At 35.9% G+C, this 19,222-nt stretch overlaps 1 protein-coding gene across 2 annotated transcripts in view; it reads right to left on the bottom strand.

The window, feature by feature from the left end:
• Positions 1-18,873, bottom strand: part of FCHSD2 (FCH and double SH3 domains 2) — a 354,207-nt gene extending 335,334 nt beyond the window's left edge. The window contains exons 1-2 of one of the 2 annotated variants that reach the window (XM_031961492.1): positions 17,937-18,873; positions 15,714-15,811 (exon numbers count right to left, since the gene is read on the bottom strand). In XM_031961492.1, coding sequence (XP_031817352.1) covers positions 15,714-15,811; positions 17,937-17,957 — 119 coding nt within the window. In that variant the 5' untranslated portion in view covers positions 17,958-18,873. The remainder of the gene's footprint in view (positions 1-15,713; positions 15,812-17,936) is intronic. The other variant, XM_031961491.1, reaches the window with a different exon arrangement.
• Between the last annotated feature and the right edge of the window lie 349 nt (positions 18,874-19,222).

The following is a 19,222-nucleotide window of genomic DNA, read 5'->3' as shown; positions in this document are numbered from 1 at the left end:
AAACTCACACTTCCAATAAAACAATGAAGCTACACTACAAAAAGCTAATTCAGGAAGAACTAGAAAGTCACCTCAGCTCAGCCCTCTGTTCTCTCCACCATTAAGGAAAAATTACATCACACCTCAAGCTGATTAAAAGTGTCAGCCTAAATACAGTGGTCCTTTTCCAAGCTAAATGTGCCAGCTAAACATCTCATGCTTTTTTCTTTAAGGGTAGGAAAGTGCAATTTGTTTCTCATTGTTTTGTTTGTCTTTTATTTTCAAAGAGGGCCATGATATCAGGAAGGGGATATCATGACATGCAAACAAATTGGATTTAATGAAGTCAGGGTTGTGCAGTCACCAGCCTCAGTTTCTCCTTTGGAGCTATCTGCATCCAGTTGCAAAATATAGATTGGGAAGACCAGTGGGGGATCTCGGCCTTTTGAAGTTTCTTTCTTGGATCTCAGTTTGTCTGAGGCAACACCCATTCAGTGATTTAAGACTAGGTAAAAATTGAGACGAAAAATGGCCTAGTACACCTTCTCAAAAGAATCAATCCGGGAGGGCGAGACCTTCAGAGTTTCTGGCAAGAACAGAAATGATTGCCACTTACTTTACTCTGAGTCATCAAGGCCCATATAATGACTATTGTTGGCCAAACATTCATTGCCAACCAGCATGACCTCAAAGAAATCACTTCTCTCTAGGTTTCAGTTTCTTCCCCTCTAAAGTTAGACTAGACTATATGATCTCTGAGATATTTGATTTTATAATTTTATTCTTCATCTTCCTATTTAGGATTGCATATCTGATTTCATCACCTGAATTTTTGAGAGAATATTACTAATAAAAATTAATGTATTTTTAAAAATAAGATCACATTAATCTGAATTTCAACCATAACTACTATGAAGGCAAATTTTTTAAAAAGTCAAATTTAAAATCTGTTATTTTATTGAGCAAATTGTGGTAAAATAACAAGAAAATGCTGCCCACAATGATGAACCTGAAAAATGGGAATCTCAACACTTGGGTAAACCAATAAAGTACAGTTATGGCTATGCTGGACAATTTCAAACACAAAATGCAGCTAAAAGGAATTAGAGGGAAACAAGATAAAATGCAGCAACAGTTTTCTTGTAAGCTAGTAGGGCTAAGTAGAAAATAAAGATAATGTACTTAAAAACATTTTTAATTTAGCCATCTTTGATGATGGCAAAATCAATTATAACAGTCTTCTCAAAGGAAGAATCACACTGGACACTTTTATGGAATAACCATGGACAAAAATCACACAAGATGAGAAGTTCAGGAAGAAATCATCTGCACTGCCAAATAAGACATCCACATGACATAATGGTCTCACTTAAATATAAAAGTATTTATATCACTAGGATCTTATTCCTGGATAGATATACAATGATCTAGTTCAGGCTCTGTAGTCCCCTTGTTAAGAGATTTTGATAAATGGATTAAAATGATTAATCATTCCCTATGGAAGACAAATGTCATACTGGATAATAATTCTGTCCTACTGACCTTTCTACTTGAAATACAAGTTACTTTCTCTCTCACTGGGCTCCTTGAAAAAATAAGGAGTTTTAAAGAGATGCTCCCTTTCAGCTAACTAAACTTACTCAAATACTATATGATTTGAGTAACTTTTATGTAGCACACTTTGTACAAATCTCATGATAAAATAAAGTGTCTTTAACATTAGTTTCTTTGGCTTTCTAAATGATGCCACAGGCATAGAGGAATAAACTAATAAGGAGAAGGGGAATGGCAACTAAAGATCAGTTTTTAAGTAAAAAAGGTCAGCAAAAGAATGAAGATACTTCCAGGCACCTACAAAAAATGATAAAAAATTTTTAATCATTCATCAAAATTACTTTATTTGTAGCTCTATAATCAGAACTCATTTTAAATACTATGATTTTCATTTATTTTTATAGAGAAATGTTATTTTTTGAGTCTTTTTAAATAGATGTCTATTTCTGTTGCAAAGAAAAGAGAGAAGCATTTATGTATTTATGCATTCCTTTAATAAAGTGGAATTCATTATGCACTCCCCTTTAAGATCTGTCACATAGCCTATTGCACATTCAGTGTGCTCAAATACACTTGGTATTTATTATAAATAAGAGAATACAGAGATAATTTGCTTAAGATTGCTTGTCTTTCAAGATTCCAAGTGCATATAGTATTTTATTCATTATCTTTAAATTACATATTGGTACCAGAAATGAAGCATATCAAAAAGCTCCATCATAAATTTTGCAGAGTCCCCTACATGGTCATGCTACTCATATAAAATGAGACATTGAGCCTTTTTTCCTCTTCTATTAAAAGAATGTTGTCACAAAATACACAAAAGGTTGGGGACTTAACCTGAATAAGCCTAAAGCAATACATATTGTGTATTGTACATATAGACTATTTGTAAAAAAAAAAAAAAAAAAATGCTGAAAAAAGTCACTGTTAATGTTTGATCTTTTTCTTTATTTAAGCAAAATGTTTTTTTTTAATTTTTCTTTAAATTTACAGAATTTTCCTATAAAATAATAAAAGAATGTAAATTCTAAAGATTTTAAACACATTTTTAATTTTTTCTTTTAAAATTCTGTCTCAATTAAATATAAAATAATTTCTTAACATTAACTTTTCACACTAGAGTATAGGGATAAATGGACTTTTCCTTAAAATAGTCAGAAGCATCTATTTAAAACCATCAGCAAGCATCATATGTAATGGGGATAAACTGGAACCATTCCCAATAAGATCAGGGGTAAAACAAGGTTGCCCACCATCACCATTACTATTCAATATTGTATTAGAAATGCTAGTTTTTGCAATAAGAGAAGAAAAGGAGATTAAATAAATTAGAGTAGGTAATGAGAAAACCAAATTATCACTCTTTGCAAATGATATGATGGTATCCTTAGAGAAACCTAGAGAATTAACTAAAAAACTATTAAAAATAATCTACAACTTTAGCAAAGTTGCAGGATACAAAATAAATCCACATAAATCATTAGCATTTTTATACATCACTAACAAAATCCAACAATAAGAGATACAAAAAAAATTTTCATTTAAAATAACTGTTGATAGGATAAAATATTTGGGAATCTATCTGCCAAGGGAGGATCAGGAACTATATGAGCAAAACTACAAAACACTTTACAAACAAATAAAGTCAGATCTAAATTGGAAAAATATCAAGTGCTCTTGGATGGGTCGAGCAAATATGATAAAGATGACAAACTAATTTATTTATTTAGTGCTATACCAATCAAATTCCCAAGAAACTATTTTACTGACCTAGAAAAAATAGCAACAAAATGTATCTGGAAGGACAAAAGGTCAAGAATTTCAAGGGAATTAATCCAAAGAAAAGCAAATCAAGGTGGCCTACCTGTACCAGAGCTAAAACTATATTATAAAGCAGCGGTCATCAAAACCATTTGGTACTAGCTAAGAAACAGAACAGAAAGTAGGCATTGACCCACACCTAACACCATATACCAAGATAAGGTAGAAATGGATTCATGATCTAGACATAAAGAATAATATTATAAACAAATTAGAAGAACATAGGATAGTTTACGTCTCAGATCTGTGGAGGAGGAAGAACTAGAGATCATTATTGATCGCAAAATAGATAATTTTGATTATATTAAGTTAAAAAGTTTTTGTACAAACAAAACTAATGCAGACAAGATTAGAAGGGAAACAAACTGAGAAAACATTTTTACATTCAAAGGTTTTGATAAAGGCCTCATTTCTAAAATATATGGAGAATTGACTCAAATTTATAATAGTTCAAGCCATTCTCCAATTGATAAATGGTCAAAGGAAATGAACAGACAATTTTCAGATAAAGAAATTAAAACTATTTGTAGTTATATGAAAAGATGCTCCAAATCACTATTGATCAGAGAAATGCAAATTAAGACCACTCTGAGATACCACTACACACCTGTCAGATTGGCTAAGATGACAGGAAAAGATAGTGACGAATGTTGGAGGGGATGTGGGAAAACTGGGACACTGTTACATTATTGGTGGAACTGTGCACTGATCTAACCATTCTGGAGAGCAATTTGGAACTATGCTCAAAAAGCTATCAAATTGTGCATGCATATCCTTTGACCCAACAGTGTTACTACTACTTTGGGCTTATATCCCAAAAAAATCTTAAAGGAGAAAAAGGGACCCAAATGTAGAAAAATGTTTGTGGCAGCCCTTTTCATGGTGTCAAGAAACTGGAAACTGAATGGATGTCCATCAATTGAAGAATAGCTGAATAAATTATGGTATATGAATGTTATTGAATATTATTGTTCTGTAAGAAACAATCAACAGGATGATTTCAGAGGCCTGGAGAAACTTATATAAAGTGATGCTAAGTGAAATGAGCAGAACCAGAAGATCATTATACAAGGCAACAATAAGACTATACAACAATAAATTCTGATGGACGTGGCTCTCTTCAATAATGAGATGATTCAAACCAGTGCTATTTGTTCAGTGATAAAGACAGCTATCTACATCCAGAGAGAGGACTATAGGAACTGAGTGTGGAACACAACATAGCATTCTCACACTCTCTGCTGTTGTTTGCTTACATTTTTTTCTTCTTTGTTGATATTATTTTTCTTGTGCAGCAAGATAACTGTATAAATATGTATACATATGTTGGGTTTAACATATTTTTAACATATTTAACAGGTACTGGACTACCTGCCAGCTAGGGGAGGGGTAGGGAGAAGGAGGGAAAAATTTGGAACAAAAGGTTTTGCAAGGGTCAATGTTGAAAAATTACCCTTGCAAATGTTTTGTAAATAAAAAGTTTTAATTAAAAAAATTTAATGAAGCATTAATTTTTCAAAATTTTGAATCCTAACTTCTCTCTTCCTCCCTCCCTCCCCCACTCCTAGAAAAAGCAACTAATTTGACATAGATCAAACAAGTAAAGACAAGCATATTTCCATATTAGCCACATTGCATAAGAAAACAGATCAAAAAAAGAAAAGAAAAATAAAGTGAAAAAGTATGCTTAGATCTACATTCAGACTCTTATCAGTTCCTCCTCTGAATATGGATAGCATTGTTCATCATAAGTCCTTCAAAACTGTCTCGGATCAGTTAAGTTTTGTTTCTGTTAAACAAATGATAAGCTACAAATGTATGGTTAGATGGACGAGTAACAGAAATCACTCTTTTAGAGACTGTTCAACAGTTTTACAAGAAGGTACTACTATGCAACAGTTGTTTAACTGGAAATAACTAATATCAAAATTTATCAGTAAATTTAATTTTTTAATTATAATTGCTTTTTCACATGATTCAGAGAGTTAAAGAAACTAGCATGGTAAAGCAGGCTTATTCTCAAGGTACTAAAAATAAACAAAAAAATATTAAACATAAAATTTCATTCATGGTTCTACTCAAAATGACCTGGTCCTATATTAAAATGAATTAACTTCACTTTATCAAATCACCATCATATTTGCATTATTAAGCTCATAATTAAATGTTATTAGTTGGTCCTCCAAAAATCCCTTTCTATGGACCTTTGCTGGAGGTAAATGTTTAACACTAGTGAACTCATAAACCCGGCATTAGTCCCTCTCAGCACACAATTACCTTGAAGACAACTTCAACCCAATGTAGATTTAGAAGACACAAGACTTATTTTAGAAGACACATGTATCAGTAAAGCTGTCACATGGGAAAGGGACAGAATACATTTCCCATTCCCCAGGAGAAAAATCAGACTCAACATCAGAAAAAGTTCCTAACAGCTAGAGCTATCCAAAAGTAGAACAGTCTGCATTGGAGCATTCCCCAGCATAGGAGTCTTTGGGAGGAGGCTGGATATTCATTTGTTAGGGATGCTGTCAAGGGGAATCTTGTTCAAAGGTGGATTGTACTAGATGACCTATGAATTCACTTTCAATAATGTTAGTTTCACTTTCTATACTATTAAGCAGGAAACTTAAAATATTTCCCACAGATGTAACAGTGATATTTTGTGATAATATATCCATTATGATGATATTAAATATCATTCTAGTTTATATTGTATATAACAAAATATTGTTTTAAAAAATATTTCCCACAGGCCTAATAATACTGCATCTAAGGAAACTGAAGACTTGGATCACAGATGCACTTCTATTTAGTCCCTCTCTCGTTAGGATGACTGGCAAGTTTGCTGAAATGCTGGCTCTCACACCTTCTATCTTGCATTCCCTGTGAGAAATATGTCTAGAAATAAGATTACTTTCTTAGATACTATATTCCACCATGCTGTCACATGACTAAAATGCTCCATTCTCAAGTCTACAAATAAATTCATGAAGTCAGACAATTTTGTGCCTTCTTCTTCCAAGAAAATCAGTAATGGAAAAGGGGGAAAAAAAACCTGTAACAAAACTATGCTGGATATGTTTCTATCAAGTTCTTCAATGGGAACAAGCTGACTAAATACCCACATTTTTAGAACATTGGGGAAACACCATTTGATTTCAAAGGACATTAGTCATTACCATCTTGAAAAAAGAGAAGAAACCTGGCTGGGGTAAGAAGCATGGTATTGTAGAGAGTTCTAGAATTGAAGCTAGAGAACTTAGGTTCAAATCTCAGTTCTGGCTCATTATCAGTATCATTCTGATCAAGTCACAATGTCTGTGGACCTATTTTTACCTCATCTGTAAAATGAGGTGGCTGGACCAGACAGAAATGTCAAACATTTAGCAAACCAAACCAAATTAAACTATAGATAGAAAATATCTAACAAAATATATAAAACCCACAACAAAACATAGATAACACTACATCTTAAAAATAAGTCAGTATGTTGCCCATAGGGAGCCTTATGTCAATCTCTGATTCAATGAAAGCCTGCAGCTCTATATTCTCTGTTTTTTCTGACTGGTAAGGTATCACCCAAAGATCCTAACAGTCAACCACAAACATTCCAAATTAAGTATCCCTTTAGGCAACAGGACAAAAACATAATAGAAAATGTTTCTTTCTTTATGGCCCATAAGAGAAGTGCTGGAGACATCTCCTTTACTCCTGAATTCTCAGTCCTCCTTATCTTGAAATACTCTTGCCATGATATATTAGTCAGGCTTCCAGATTTTCTCCACATATTCCAATTTATTTCAGTCTCAGCCCCTCTATCTGTCTTCTATATCCTCTTCAAAACTCCCTTCATTTTCTCAATCCAATTCTTTCTTTAGGCTTTCTCTGAAGCAGTGTTTTGTACCTAGAATGTTTTTCCTGATCAGCTAAACATGCCATTTTTCTCCCACCATTTAAAATCTCACTTTTTCAACAATGCTTTCTTGGATAGTTTTTCTTTACTCTCTTTGGGCAGGAAATGGAATTGCCATGGCTCCTCTCCTTAATGAACAGAATAGAGAGCAAGAAAAAGCACTCGATGGATGTGAAGATGTGGGTTTGAATCTCAGCTCCTACATTGTGAACTATGTCTTCAACAGCAAAATAAGGATAGTAATATTAATATGGCTCTTTGGCATTTGGAACATTTCTTCACAGAATCAATGTTATATAAATGGTGACAGACTATCAAGTGTAGCCACTATTTTTTAATAACATAGAATGTATTTTCCCAATTAAAAAAAAGTTGGAACTAAAAACACAGGGATCTCTCTGCCTACCCTCTGAACTAAAGCCACTGCAGGCTACCTATTAAGAAGATTATAGAATCATCAACTCTCAGATGCAGAAGGAGTTCTGTAGAGTTCTGTAGAACATCTCTGACTCACAATCAGTCAGCCTTGCTTGAATGTCTCTAGTAAAAAAACTTTCTTGTTTGACATCTGTCAGAATGGTGTATTAGGAAGATAACTAGGCAGCAGTGCATGAAACGATGAACATGGAGAAAAGGAAGATCTAAGTTCACATACAACTAAATTTTTAACTGTTTGATCCTGAGCAAGTCACTTAATCTGTCAACTTAGTATACCCAACTATAAAATGAGGATAATAATAGCACCTAGCTAAAAGTGTTGTTGAGGGAATCAAATAATATGTTTGTAAAATATGCAGTACAGTGCCTGGCACACAGATGCTAGCTATGTTTATTCCTTTCTTTTCTCTTCCCATTTGAGCAACATTGTGAAGGATCAACTGGAATGGGAATAGACTAGAGATCAGGAAACATATTAGATATTATTAAGAATGTGCAGGTTAAAAATGAGGTAGTTCTAAACTAATGTAGAATAAAGTACATTTTTGAAATGTTTACAATAGAACTGTGCATGCAAATCTCAATTTCTGTATCTGGCAGGCAAGATAAATTCAGCCCATCCCATTCTTTCCTCAAACAGTTCTTAGTTCAAGCCCAAACATTACCAAAATTTAATACTTTTAAGAGCAGGAATATCATATTAAATGATGGTCTAATTACAGATGTGATTACATGATGAATTTTGCAGCACCTCATAAATAATTTAATTAAAAAGCATTAATACTTTCCATATATACACATATACACATACGTATATATATTACACACATATATATAGCATATTTTACAATGGATATGACTTTTGATATATTGTCTAGAATTTTTCAACTTAAGGTGGTTTTCTACAAATTCACCTTTTAAAAAAAATTTTTTTAAGTTGTTCTACATGAGGAGGAATTGAAGAATTAATTTTTTTCCTAAAATCAAATTCTGCAATTTATTAGCCTATTGTGGTCCAGTAACAAGGGTAAGTTAACTCCAGCTCATACCCACTCAGGGATGGATAAATATTCAAGGTATGCATTTATATATGGGAAGCTGTCAAATGCTATAATTAGGACTTGATTTATTGTTTTAAGAAAATGATATTTTTAAAATGTTACTAATGCAGATTAAAGTGAAAAGTGTGGCATGTAACATTTTTTGGCAGAGTTAAACATTTACCAGCATACCCCAGGAAATACACCAAAAAGGTTGTATGATTTGTAATTCCGATCATTAGATAATACAGATTTTTAATATACAAAATAGTAAGGTTCCTCTTCAGTCAAGACAGAGATCTGTTTTTTAAAAAAAAATCTTCATATAACTACTAAATTTATAAAGCTGAAGAGTACAAAAGTTGGGCAGTTAGACAGAACTATTGCTTGTTCATTTGCCTGTTAAATAGTCTGGGGAATACTCAAAGCATTTCCCTATAGAAATAATGTTCTAAATAGGCTTTAGGTCTCAGGCCAGGCCACAAAATCCTTAAAGTGGAAACATGTGGCCATGTTTCAGGTTTTCTGAAGGGGTAAGTACAGAACAAATAACAAATGAAAATCTTTCTCCCGAAGCTCTCACTTCTCCATGACCTCCTCCCACCTACAATTGTGGCCATACTGAGAAAGGGAGGCAACTTTTTCATAACCTAGCTCCTTTTGCTCACCTCAGAGAACACACACTGCTCTCCACAATACCAGTGGGATGGACTCATTTGTACCACTAGTATAGGATGCATCCAGCAAAAATTGGGCTATATCCCATCTCAAGTCTCTTGTATTCTGTTCTGGATCATATGGACTGAAAACTCAGAAATCTGGTCAAATTGGGGTCTGTAATAGGTAAAAGCAATGCTTCATAACAGCATTTCATGAACCTTGCTGTTTCAATCAATGGGAACAGATACTGCACTAAAAAATTTCAATAATATTTTCTGCTAAAAAAAAAAAAGGAATTATGGGTATATCACATGAAACAATTTTTGAGCAAATGAGTTTAATTTCTTCCCTTTTGCTCTGAAAACTCTTTAGCTCCTTTTCATTCCACATCCAACCACCCAAACAAAATTGTATGGCTTCTGTCAGAATACTTCCAAGTCTGAAAGAATTCAAGTGTCCAATCAATTTGGAAAGTGACAAATTAAAATATGAACTGAACTCATGGGAAATGTGACTTTATTAAAAGGGGAAAAAATGTAATTTAATTAGTTGCTAACACATTTATTGTCTTGTGTGTTTTCAAAATTATGAAGTGGCAACATTGTGGTGATAGTTAATGACCTTGCCTCTATTGCACTGGATATTGTTTGGGGGCAGGGTGGGGGAAGAGAAGGTAGAGGACACACATAATGACTCTACAATTTCAAATTTTCTCTCAGCCTTACTAAGGGAAAGATCAAATGTAATAGCAAAAAAAAAAAAAAAATAGCTAGAGGAAAAAAGGCAGGAAAAAGATTCTGTGCAATAGTGGACATGGTAACATTTTTCATAATGGTAGAAATAACATTTTTCTTGGGAATTGAGTTTACTGCAGAGCTTACAAAACAGAAAACACGTGGAGGACAACTGCACACAGATGTGCCAAGAAGAGATCCGAAAGAAGGTTCAAATAAAGCACAGCTAAACAGCTCCAAGGAGTGCTACACCCATAATAAACTAAAAACAAGTATAAACCAAAATGCAGCAAGGTTAGTCCTGACCTTTGTCATGACAGGCATGTCAATTAAAGCATATAGAAATAGAACTAAAGAAAAAGGAATAAATTTCTATGCTAAGTTTCCAAAGTAAGAATGGAGTGAAGATGAATTCATCTCAATTGTTCCCTAAGTCTGTGAAAAATCCTCAAAAGAAATGCAAGCTACCAACAATGATGTAAAAAACGTTTCACATCATTAGTAGTAAGAGTAATGCAAATTAAAACAACTCTAGGGTTCCATTTTATACCCATCATACTGTCAGAGATGACAAAAAAAGGAAAAGGAAAATGCTGGAGATACAGAAATATAGGAACTGTGCTAATGGCTAGAGACTTATAGAGAGTTCAAGACATTCAAGAAAGCAATGTGGAACTGTATTCAAAAGTTACCAAATTGTACAAAATCTTTGTTTCAATGATATCACATTACTATGCATATATATCAAAGAGATCAAGAAAAAGAGAAAGGATACAATACTGATGGTAGTATTTCTTATTGTAGCAAAGCATTAGGAACAAAGTAGTTATGCATCAATTGAGATATAGCTCAAGTTATCATATACAAATGTAACGAAATATCATGCATTCAGAAGTAACAAAGGGGGCAGATTCAGAGGAAGCTAGGAAGGCTTGAAAAATCCCTAGCTTCCTTTCATTCCACATCTAACTTCTCAAATCAAACTGTATGGATCCTACCAGAACATTTCCAAGTCAGAGAGAATTCAAGAGTGCAATGAGTTTAGAAAGTGAGAAATTAAAATATGAACTGTACTCATGAGAAATGTGACTTTATTAAAAGCAAAAAATTTCATTTAATTAGTTACTATTCTATGTCTATTCTATCTTCTGATATAGGGTGATGAGACTATAGCCAGGAGAACAATTTATATAATAACTACAATATTATAGTCATAATAAGATGCAAGACTCCAGATTAATATATTGACTAATAATGACCCCAAAAAGAAAATAACATCCTTGAAATATTTTTTTTAAATAAAGAAAGCAGAAGAAAATTCAGAAGGTATCAGATAAGCAGGGCAGCATTGAAGCTATCATGTTAAATATAATATGTTAAATAAATATAACATGTTAAATAATATCATGTTAAATAATAAAAATCAAGCTATTCATAATAGCGATTCATAGTTTCACACACAGTTTTCTTTTTTCTATTTTTTTTCATATTCTTCATGAAGTGTTCAAGTTTATTGAGGTCTAACAGATTCACAATAAAAAAAAGAATTTTTTTTCAAAAGTCTTTTTTAAAATCAATATAACTAATGATAAGCCTGGCCTAAAAGATATTAACAAAATGATTATCATTCTCCCATAATTCAAACTGAACTCTTGAGAGCATAATGGAGAAAAGATCATGTGATCCTAAATCTTCACCCAGGTCTTCCCAAGTTAAAGGCAATGAGGTGGGGAGTCAAGAGTATCTAATTCCTGTTCCTTCCCAGCTCAATCCTTTCCCAGCTAAAAATAAAAGCCTTGGGGCAAGTCATATACTAAGAAGTGCAAAAAGTGCAAAAAAATCTTAAAGGTCATTCAGTTCCCTTTACTTGAAGGAAAAAGAGTTCAAAAGAAGTTAAATTACCGACTCACAATCAAAAATGTAGGAAAAAACTTGAGATTGAAACCTAGGCCCTATGAGCTATCTTGTCAGCCTTTCTAAAGGATCTATGGATCAAACTTGAAAATGTGAGTAATTCTACTGTTGCTTATGTCACAGGGATACACTAAAGACTAAATAAGGTAATATTAGATAGGAAGATGCTATACAAATTGAAGTTATTGTTATTCTTATGAATATGTTATGAAGTAATTATTCTTAAAGTTATTCATTCATTCAACATCTGAGCAGCAATGGTATATAACATTCAGTGCCTCACACTGAACAGATAAAAAGTTTAGATGAGACATAGTCTCCCAAGGACTATTTGTCATAGTAGAATACAATAGAAATACAGACATAAAAAAACAATAAAATTCAAATATATTGGAGAGGTCTTACAAAGTGAGATAGTGGGGAAGTGAGGATGGTCCTCACTAACTGTTAAAAGATCAAATAAAGACTCCAGGAAAAAGGTAACATTTAAATCGGTTTCAAGGGTGTCAAAAAAAGGTCAAAAGGGGAGGAAGAATAATCCAGACATAAGAAGTAATATGAGCAAAGACATTAAGTCAAGAACAGACATGTTCAGGGAATGAGAAGGGTTTAGTTCAGCTAGAACATAGAATGACTGTTAAGGAGTAATATGAGACTAAATTTGGAAAGGTTATACAGCACCAGATTGTAGGAAGCCTTGAATGTCAAACAAAAACTCTGAAATGGATTAACAACAAATCATTAATAATATGAGAAATACAAATCAAAGCAATCCTAGGTCACTTCAGAACTAGAGAATTGGCAAAAATTATAAAAGATGAGAATAGTCAATGTGAGAGGGATGGTATAAAGATAGGCATACTAAAACAAGTAGGACTGTGAATTGGTATTAACATATCTGGAAAGCATTTCCAAATGACTAAAATGTCTATACCCTTTGACCCAGAGATTCTATTGCTAGGAGCACACTGTAAGGAAGTTAATGACAAAAGGAAAAGTCCCATATACACCAAAATATTTACAGCAGCACTTTTTGTAGTAGCAAAGAGCTAGAAACAAAATACTATATATGCTCATTGATTGGTGAATAACTAAACAAATTGTGGTATATGTAATAACACTAGCATTGTGCTGTAAAAAGCAATGAGTACAATGAACACAGAGAAGCTTGGAAAGATTTAAATGAACTGATACAAAGTAACCAAAATCAGAAAAAAATATATACAAGCTACAATAACTTAAATAGAAAGAACACCCAACAACACACTTGAAATCAAGGGCTATGCAATTATGATCCATGATGTCCAATCATGGCCCCCAAAAGTAAATGTAAAAAGTACACTTTCCCTAATTCTTTGCAGAGTTAGGGAAGAGAACATGGTTATAAAATACTGAACATACTTTGACAGATATGTAGAGAACAAAAAATAGCAAAAGGAAGAAACGAGGCAGGAAAACCAATTAGGATACAATATAACACTGAATCTCACATTCATATAGTACTTTCATGTTCATTACCTCATCTGAGAGAAACAGTTTATCCCAGAGATCTTCACATTCAGATTTAATTATGTATTCTTATACTCCTTCTAGACACTTGAATTTACTTTCTCTACCTATTTTGCTAAGTTATCTAATCTCTGACTGGACAATTTCAAAACCATAAGAATCAATTCAAAATAATGAAAAGGTTTTCAATATGAATGCATATCAAGCCACCCTATGAGAATGAAGAGAAAACAGTATAAATTAAAAATACCTTACTTTTTAAGGTGAAGCTAATAATTCTATATGCTGTTTTACAAAAGACATTTAAATATTTCATTTTTATTTCCTGAAAATAAAAATACATATCAGAAATCTCAGAAAATCTAACCATAGTATTACCTAGGCTACATTAAAAAAAAAATCTTTTTAAAGAAAATGTTTACAGGCTGTAAAATTGTTCAAGTAGTAAAAATTATTCATTAGTCACCTGTTAATCATTTTATGAACGCAGATATGGGTTGGCATTAAACTAATACATGGGAAAATTTTTCCTTAAGGTTATTCTGATAAGATTTGAGCATATTCCTAATTATATTTTAAGCAATTATTGAAGGAAACAAATAGTATATTAAACCAGAAATACCAAAATGGGACAAAAAGCAATGGATTTGGACTCAGAAAAGATGCTACTTCTAATACTTGTTACTACAAGCAAGTCATAGGATCACAGAAACAAAGAGAGCCAAAAGGAAATTTATAAACCACTGAATCCTATCCCTTAGGAGGAGGCAGAGGATCATAATGACAGTAGCAGTAATAGTAGCTAGCATTTACATAACTTTAAGATTTGCAAAAAGATTTACAAATATTATCTCACTTGACACAGTAACAATAACAGCTAATATCTATATAGTATTTACTATGTTCCAGGCAGTAAGCACTGTCTTATTTCATGTTCACAATAAAGCTGAAGGGTAGAAGCCATTATTATATCCCTATTTTATAAATGAAGGAAATGAGGCAAACATGGGTTAAATTAATTTGTCCAGGGTGAATCCCAGAGCTGGTAAGTGTTTCATGCAACATTGGAACTCAGCTGCTTAGATGAGGAAACTAAAGCTGAGAGAGACTAAGTGATTTGCTCGGGTCATCTAGATAACTATCTCTCAGTAAGTATATGAGACAAGATTTGACCTCAGATCTTCCTGATATCAATTCCATTGTACTACTCAGTTGTCTCTGTTGTAGCCTCACCACCACTACATTTAGATTTCATCTATAAAATGGGGATAATACTACTTAAATAATCTATCACAGGACTGATGTAAGGAATGATGTACTTTGTACAATTTGTACAAATGAGATGATGTACTTTGTAAATTTTCAAGAGCTATATTCTCATTTAACTCTTTAATATGAAATTATTTTTTGTTTTTTACATATCATTACCTTTGTCCACTCAACTGTCAGTTGAGATTTTTAACAAAATTTCTAGAACATTAATACAAGAAATAAAGACTCTCTCTTTTGATAGTCACTACTCCCTCTATAACTAAAATTATCTAATTCCACCATCTTGCAAGGTAGTCATCCACTAACTGCAATGTTACCTTAACCATAAACATAGGGAAGCTTCAACAACAAAAATTACATCCAATACTTTCAATTTCCCTCCTGAATTAAGCATTCCAGGATCTAAAGTCAGATTTTTTTGGGGGGGGAGTTCCAGTGAATATTTTTTTTTTTACTTTCTGTTGATTCCCAAAGACATTATCAGCAATCCTTGGAACTGCCCACTTTGGTGTACAATGGTTTTGAGAATTCAACAGTTTAACAGGATTAAAGACAACCAAATAGTTGTCTTTAAATATACATCTCAGGCATTCAGCTGAGAGGCCATTTAAAATTAGATTCACTGTTATGATGCTTGACATTTGTTTGATTTCTTCACAACTGCATTATATACTGTAAACTTCCCCCACTGAAGAAAAGGGTTGTATTGTGCTTGCTTCAGTTATAATTTCCAGCTGTGTCAAAGCTCCAGCAGTCGAAAAGCAGGAAATCCAAGAGGAAATTCCATCATCAGTTCCTGGGGTTTTGTAACTCAAATGTTCTTCCAAAAGGGAGATATCATAGGATTTTTAAAGGTGTTTGCTGTGACCTTACCTCATGTCTTCAAGTAAATCACATTCTGCCTGATGTTTGGCCTGAAGTTTTGTCATCTGTTCAACCTGAATATTTTTCAGTTCTTGTGTAACTTTCACCTACAATATACCAGAAATTGGTGTAAATAAGAAGTACTGAAATATGAACAAGACAAAAAAATACTAAATTAAAATATTATATGCTCTTCTTCCAGTTCACTAATTGTATTAGAACTTCCAGAAAATAAAATGTTTTACAAATAAACTAGCCAACCAGGCCAAAGTACTTGTTTAACTAAAGGGTAGATAACCAATGTTATTTAAAAGATGTCAAGGTGGATCATCATCTGAGCAACCAGGCACCCATATTCTCTTATTATCATCTAAAAGAATTAATTTTCTTTTTCCACAAATCTAAATGGATATATCCATCCGCAAAAATCAAGGAGAGAGTAGAGAGAAGAGAAATGAAAAGAAACCGTCCTTCCTCACATACATAATGTTTAATAAATACTAGTTACATAGTCATGAAATGGGCATCGATTAAATAAATTATTCCATAATGGCTGCATGTAGCAAAATGCCTGAGGATGATACACTCATTTCATTGACAGCCCAAACAATTAGAAACACTCTCACAAAAGAGAATACATGCTAACTTAGAGAGGGAAGGCTAGCCCCTTAACCAAGCAGTAAACTAATATCCTAATGACTTTAAATGTTTACTTTAAACGTCTATTTGGTGGACTGAGGCTTTTGGTGGGGGAAAGACAGGAGAATATCTCCTACCACTGTCTTGAAGCCAGTGCCGTTGGGATGAGAATTTGTCTAGCACTTTGAGAATTATTACCCAGCTACACTGAGGGGCTGTCTGTATGTGACTGACATTCCCAGCAGACAAGGACCAAATTTGTTAAAGAAACCCAGATTTAAATTTTAAAAAGGGGGTGGGGGAGCACACATTAGTGAATATGACATTAAGCAAACATTTAACGTCATAAAAGAAACAACCCCTTCTACAAGGCTATAGGGGGTTGGGGTTAGGGTGAAAGGATAGCAGTTTGTGATGGGAGAAAAGGTAGCAGGCACACCTGACACAAATCCTTCCTTCTTTCTATCTTGGGCGCTCACTCCTATTGCTTCACTCACCCGCCCTAGACTAGAAACAACCGCAAATGAATACACAACTTCCCCCACCCACCCACCCATATTAGTGATAATGGGGAACTCGGCCTGAAACACCTTGCCCAAGGGACCAGGTAAGGGTATTTAGAAATGTGGACCTTTGTGGAATAGGATCCCAGAATGGGGAAAAATAGAGCCTCATTTTACTAGTAAGGAAGGGATCTTAAAGGTCTCTTAGCACAACTCACTCATTTTACACATAAAGAAACTGAGGGCCAGAAAGGGAAAGGGACTTTTCCAGATAACGCTTCTAGAGAGGAAGTGTCAAAGGCAAGATTCAGACTCAGGACTCTTCACATTAGACCCAGCTTCTTTCACTCTACCACGCTTGTCTATTTGGGAAAGCCCCGTAAACCTTCATTTCGAGAGGGGAGGATGAGGGGGGGGAAGACGGTGAGGAGATGAAGGGGTGTGACCATTTCAACTTCTCCCCTCTGGCTCTCAGAGGAAAACCAGGCCCAGCAGAGGAGTGGAGAACACAACCAAATCCTGCAAAATGGGGGGCGGCGGGAGCGGAGGGCGAAGCCTTGGTGCAGACTAAACAATAATACACTGATTCGCACAGGGCTCTACAAAATTGCAGAGGCTTGTTGGGTTCCTAAGCTCGCTTTGCCTTCGTGCAACCCCGAAATGCACTTTGCAACGAGAATGCACTCTCCTGGCGCGCGCACAACATACAGAAACATAGACACAGACACAGACAGACACACACACACACACACACACACACACATCAATACAACTTCTGCAAACAGAGCAGGCTTCCACCTCATTCCCAGAGAGAGAGCGGGTGAGGGCGGAGGGGAGATGGGCCTCGGGGGGAGCGGGGTTATAACTGGACAAGGAAAGAGATCCACATCCCGGGCTGCTGCGGCAAGGGAAGCCGCGAGTCCCGGAGCTGCAGATCCCGCCCGAGGCGGGGAGAAGCCGACAGCAGGACTAGCAGCCTTTCTCCTTCCCAGCTCGCAGTAGCTGCAGAGCCCGCCGCCCCCACTTCCACAGCTCCCCGTGTGCTCCCGCCCCCGCCCGGCCCCAGTCGCAGCCCCGCCGGCTCGCTCACCTTCCTCGGCGGCGGCTGCATGATGCTGGAGGGACATGAATCCTCTCCCAGCGGCGGCGGCGGCGGCGGCGGCGGCAGCGGCAGCGGCAGCGGCAGCAGCAACAGAAGAAGAGACTGGGGAAGGAGAAGGGGAGGGGGAGAAGGAAGAGGGAAGGGGATCGGGCCGGACCCTACCCCGGGGTGTGCGGGTATGCCGCTTTCCCCGGCAGCCCCAGGAGAAGGAGACCCAGGGGAGGGCTGGCTGGGCCCGGTACGTGTGTGTCTCCCAGTGTGTCTGTCTCTGTGTGTGCAAGGTTTCCCTGGCGGCCGCAAGAGGAGGAGGAGACCTGGGGGAGGGCTGGGCTGGACCCCAGGCTGTGCGTGTGTGCGCGCGTGTGTGTGCCAGAGAGCGAGCTCCCGAAGAGGCGGGGACCCCGCGCGGGCGGGGGGCTGGGGCTGGACTCTGCTAGCAACTGGGAGGGGCGGGGGGCTGACTCTCTCCCATAGCTGGGGAAGGAGGAACCCCGGGAGAGAGGAAACAGGGAAAGGGGGTCTGTATGGCCTAATCGAGGCGGGAATTGAGCGGAGTGGGGGTGGGGGAAGACCCCAGGAGTTAGAAAGGAAGGCAGGGGCACAGGTCCTGCCCGAGGGAGTGTCTACTACTGGGTATACAAGTGGGCTGAAAGAAGGGGAAGCTTGGAGTAAGATACGAGAGGAGGACGACTCTGGGCAAAGTGGGCGAGGGGAAAAGTCTGCAGCTTCCTCCCTTTTTCCGGGAAAGAACAGGAAAGAGTTCTCTCCAGGCCTTAGGAGTGAATCTGATCCCTTCAGGTCAGAAGAAAGGAATTTCTAGTCTCTCTATTCCGAGGACAAGAGAGGTTTAATACCGTGAGAACGTTAGATTTGGGATCAAGTGGACCTGAATTCAAATTCTGTTTCTTCCTACGTGTTCTTTGTCAAATGACTTAAACCTCATTTTTTGAAAGGGGAAAATTTTTAAATTTAGAAAACCCAGATACTTTTGTAATCATTCCTTCTCAGGTTAGAGGATGAAGAGCAAAATGTCTAATACTCTCAGGTAAAAGGAAGAAGAGAAGGTTAGGTCTGGTCCTTCAGGTCAGAGAAGGAGAAGGGAGGGGTCTAGTTTTGTAGGTGTGGGGGAAAGAACTAGGTCTGGTCCCCGATGGTCAGAGAAGGGCAGATTTGGTTTTTCTAGATCAGAGGAGGAAGAGACAGATTTGGTCCCCGTAGGTCAAATGAAGAAAGATTTAGTCCCCTCAGAAGGGGCAGGACTGGTCTTTTCAAGT

Source organism: Sarcophilus harrisii, chromosome 3, assembly GCF_902635505.1.
Source record: "Sarcophilus harrisii chromosome 3, mSarHar1.11, whole genome shotgun sequence".
Taxonomy (NCBI): Eukaryota; Metazoa; Chordata; class Mammalia; order Dasyuromorphia; family Dasyuridae; genus Sarcophilus; species Sarcophilus harrisii.
Note: the sequence above shows the minus strand (reverse complement) of the source record. Positions and strands in the feature narration are given on the sequence as shown.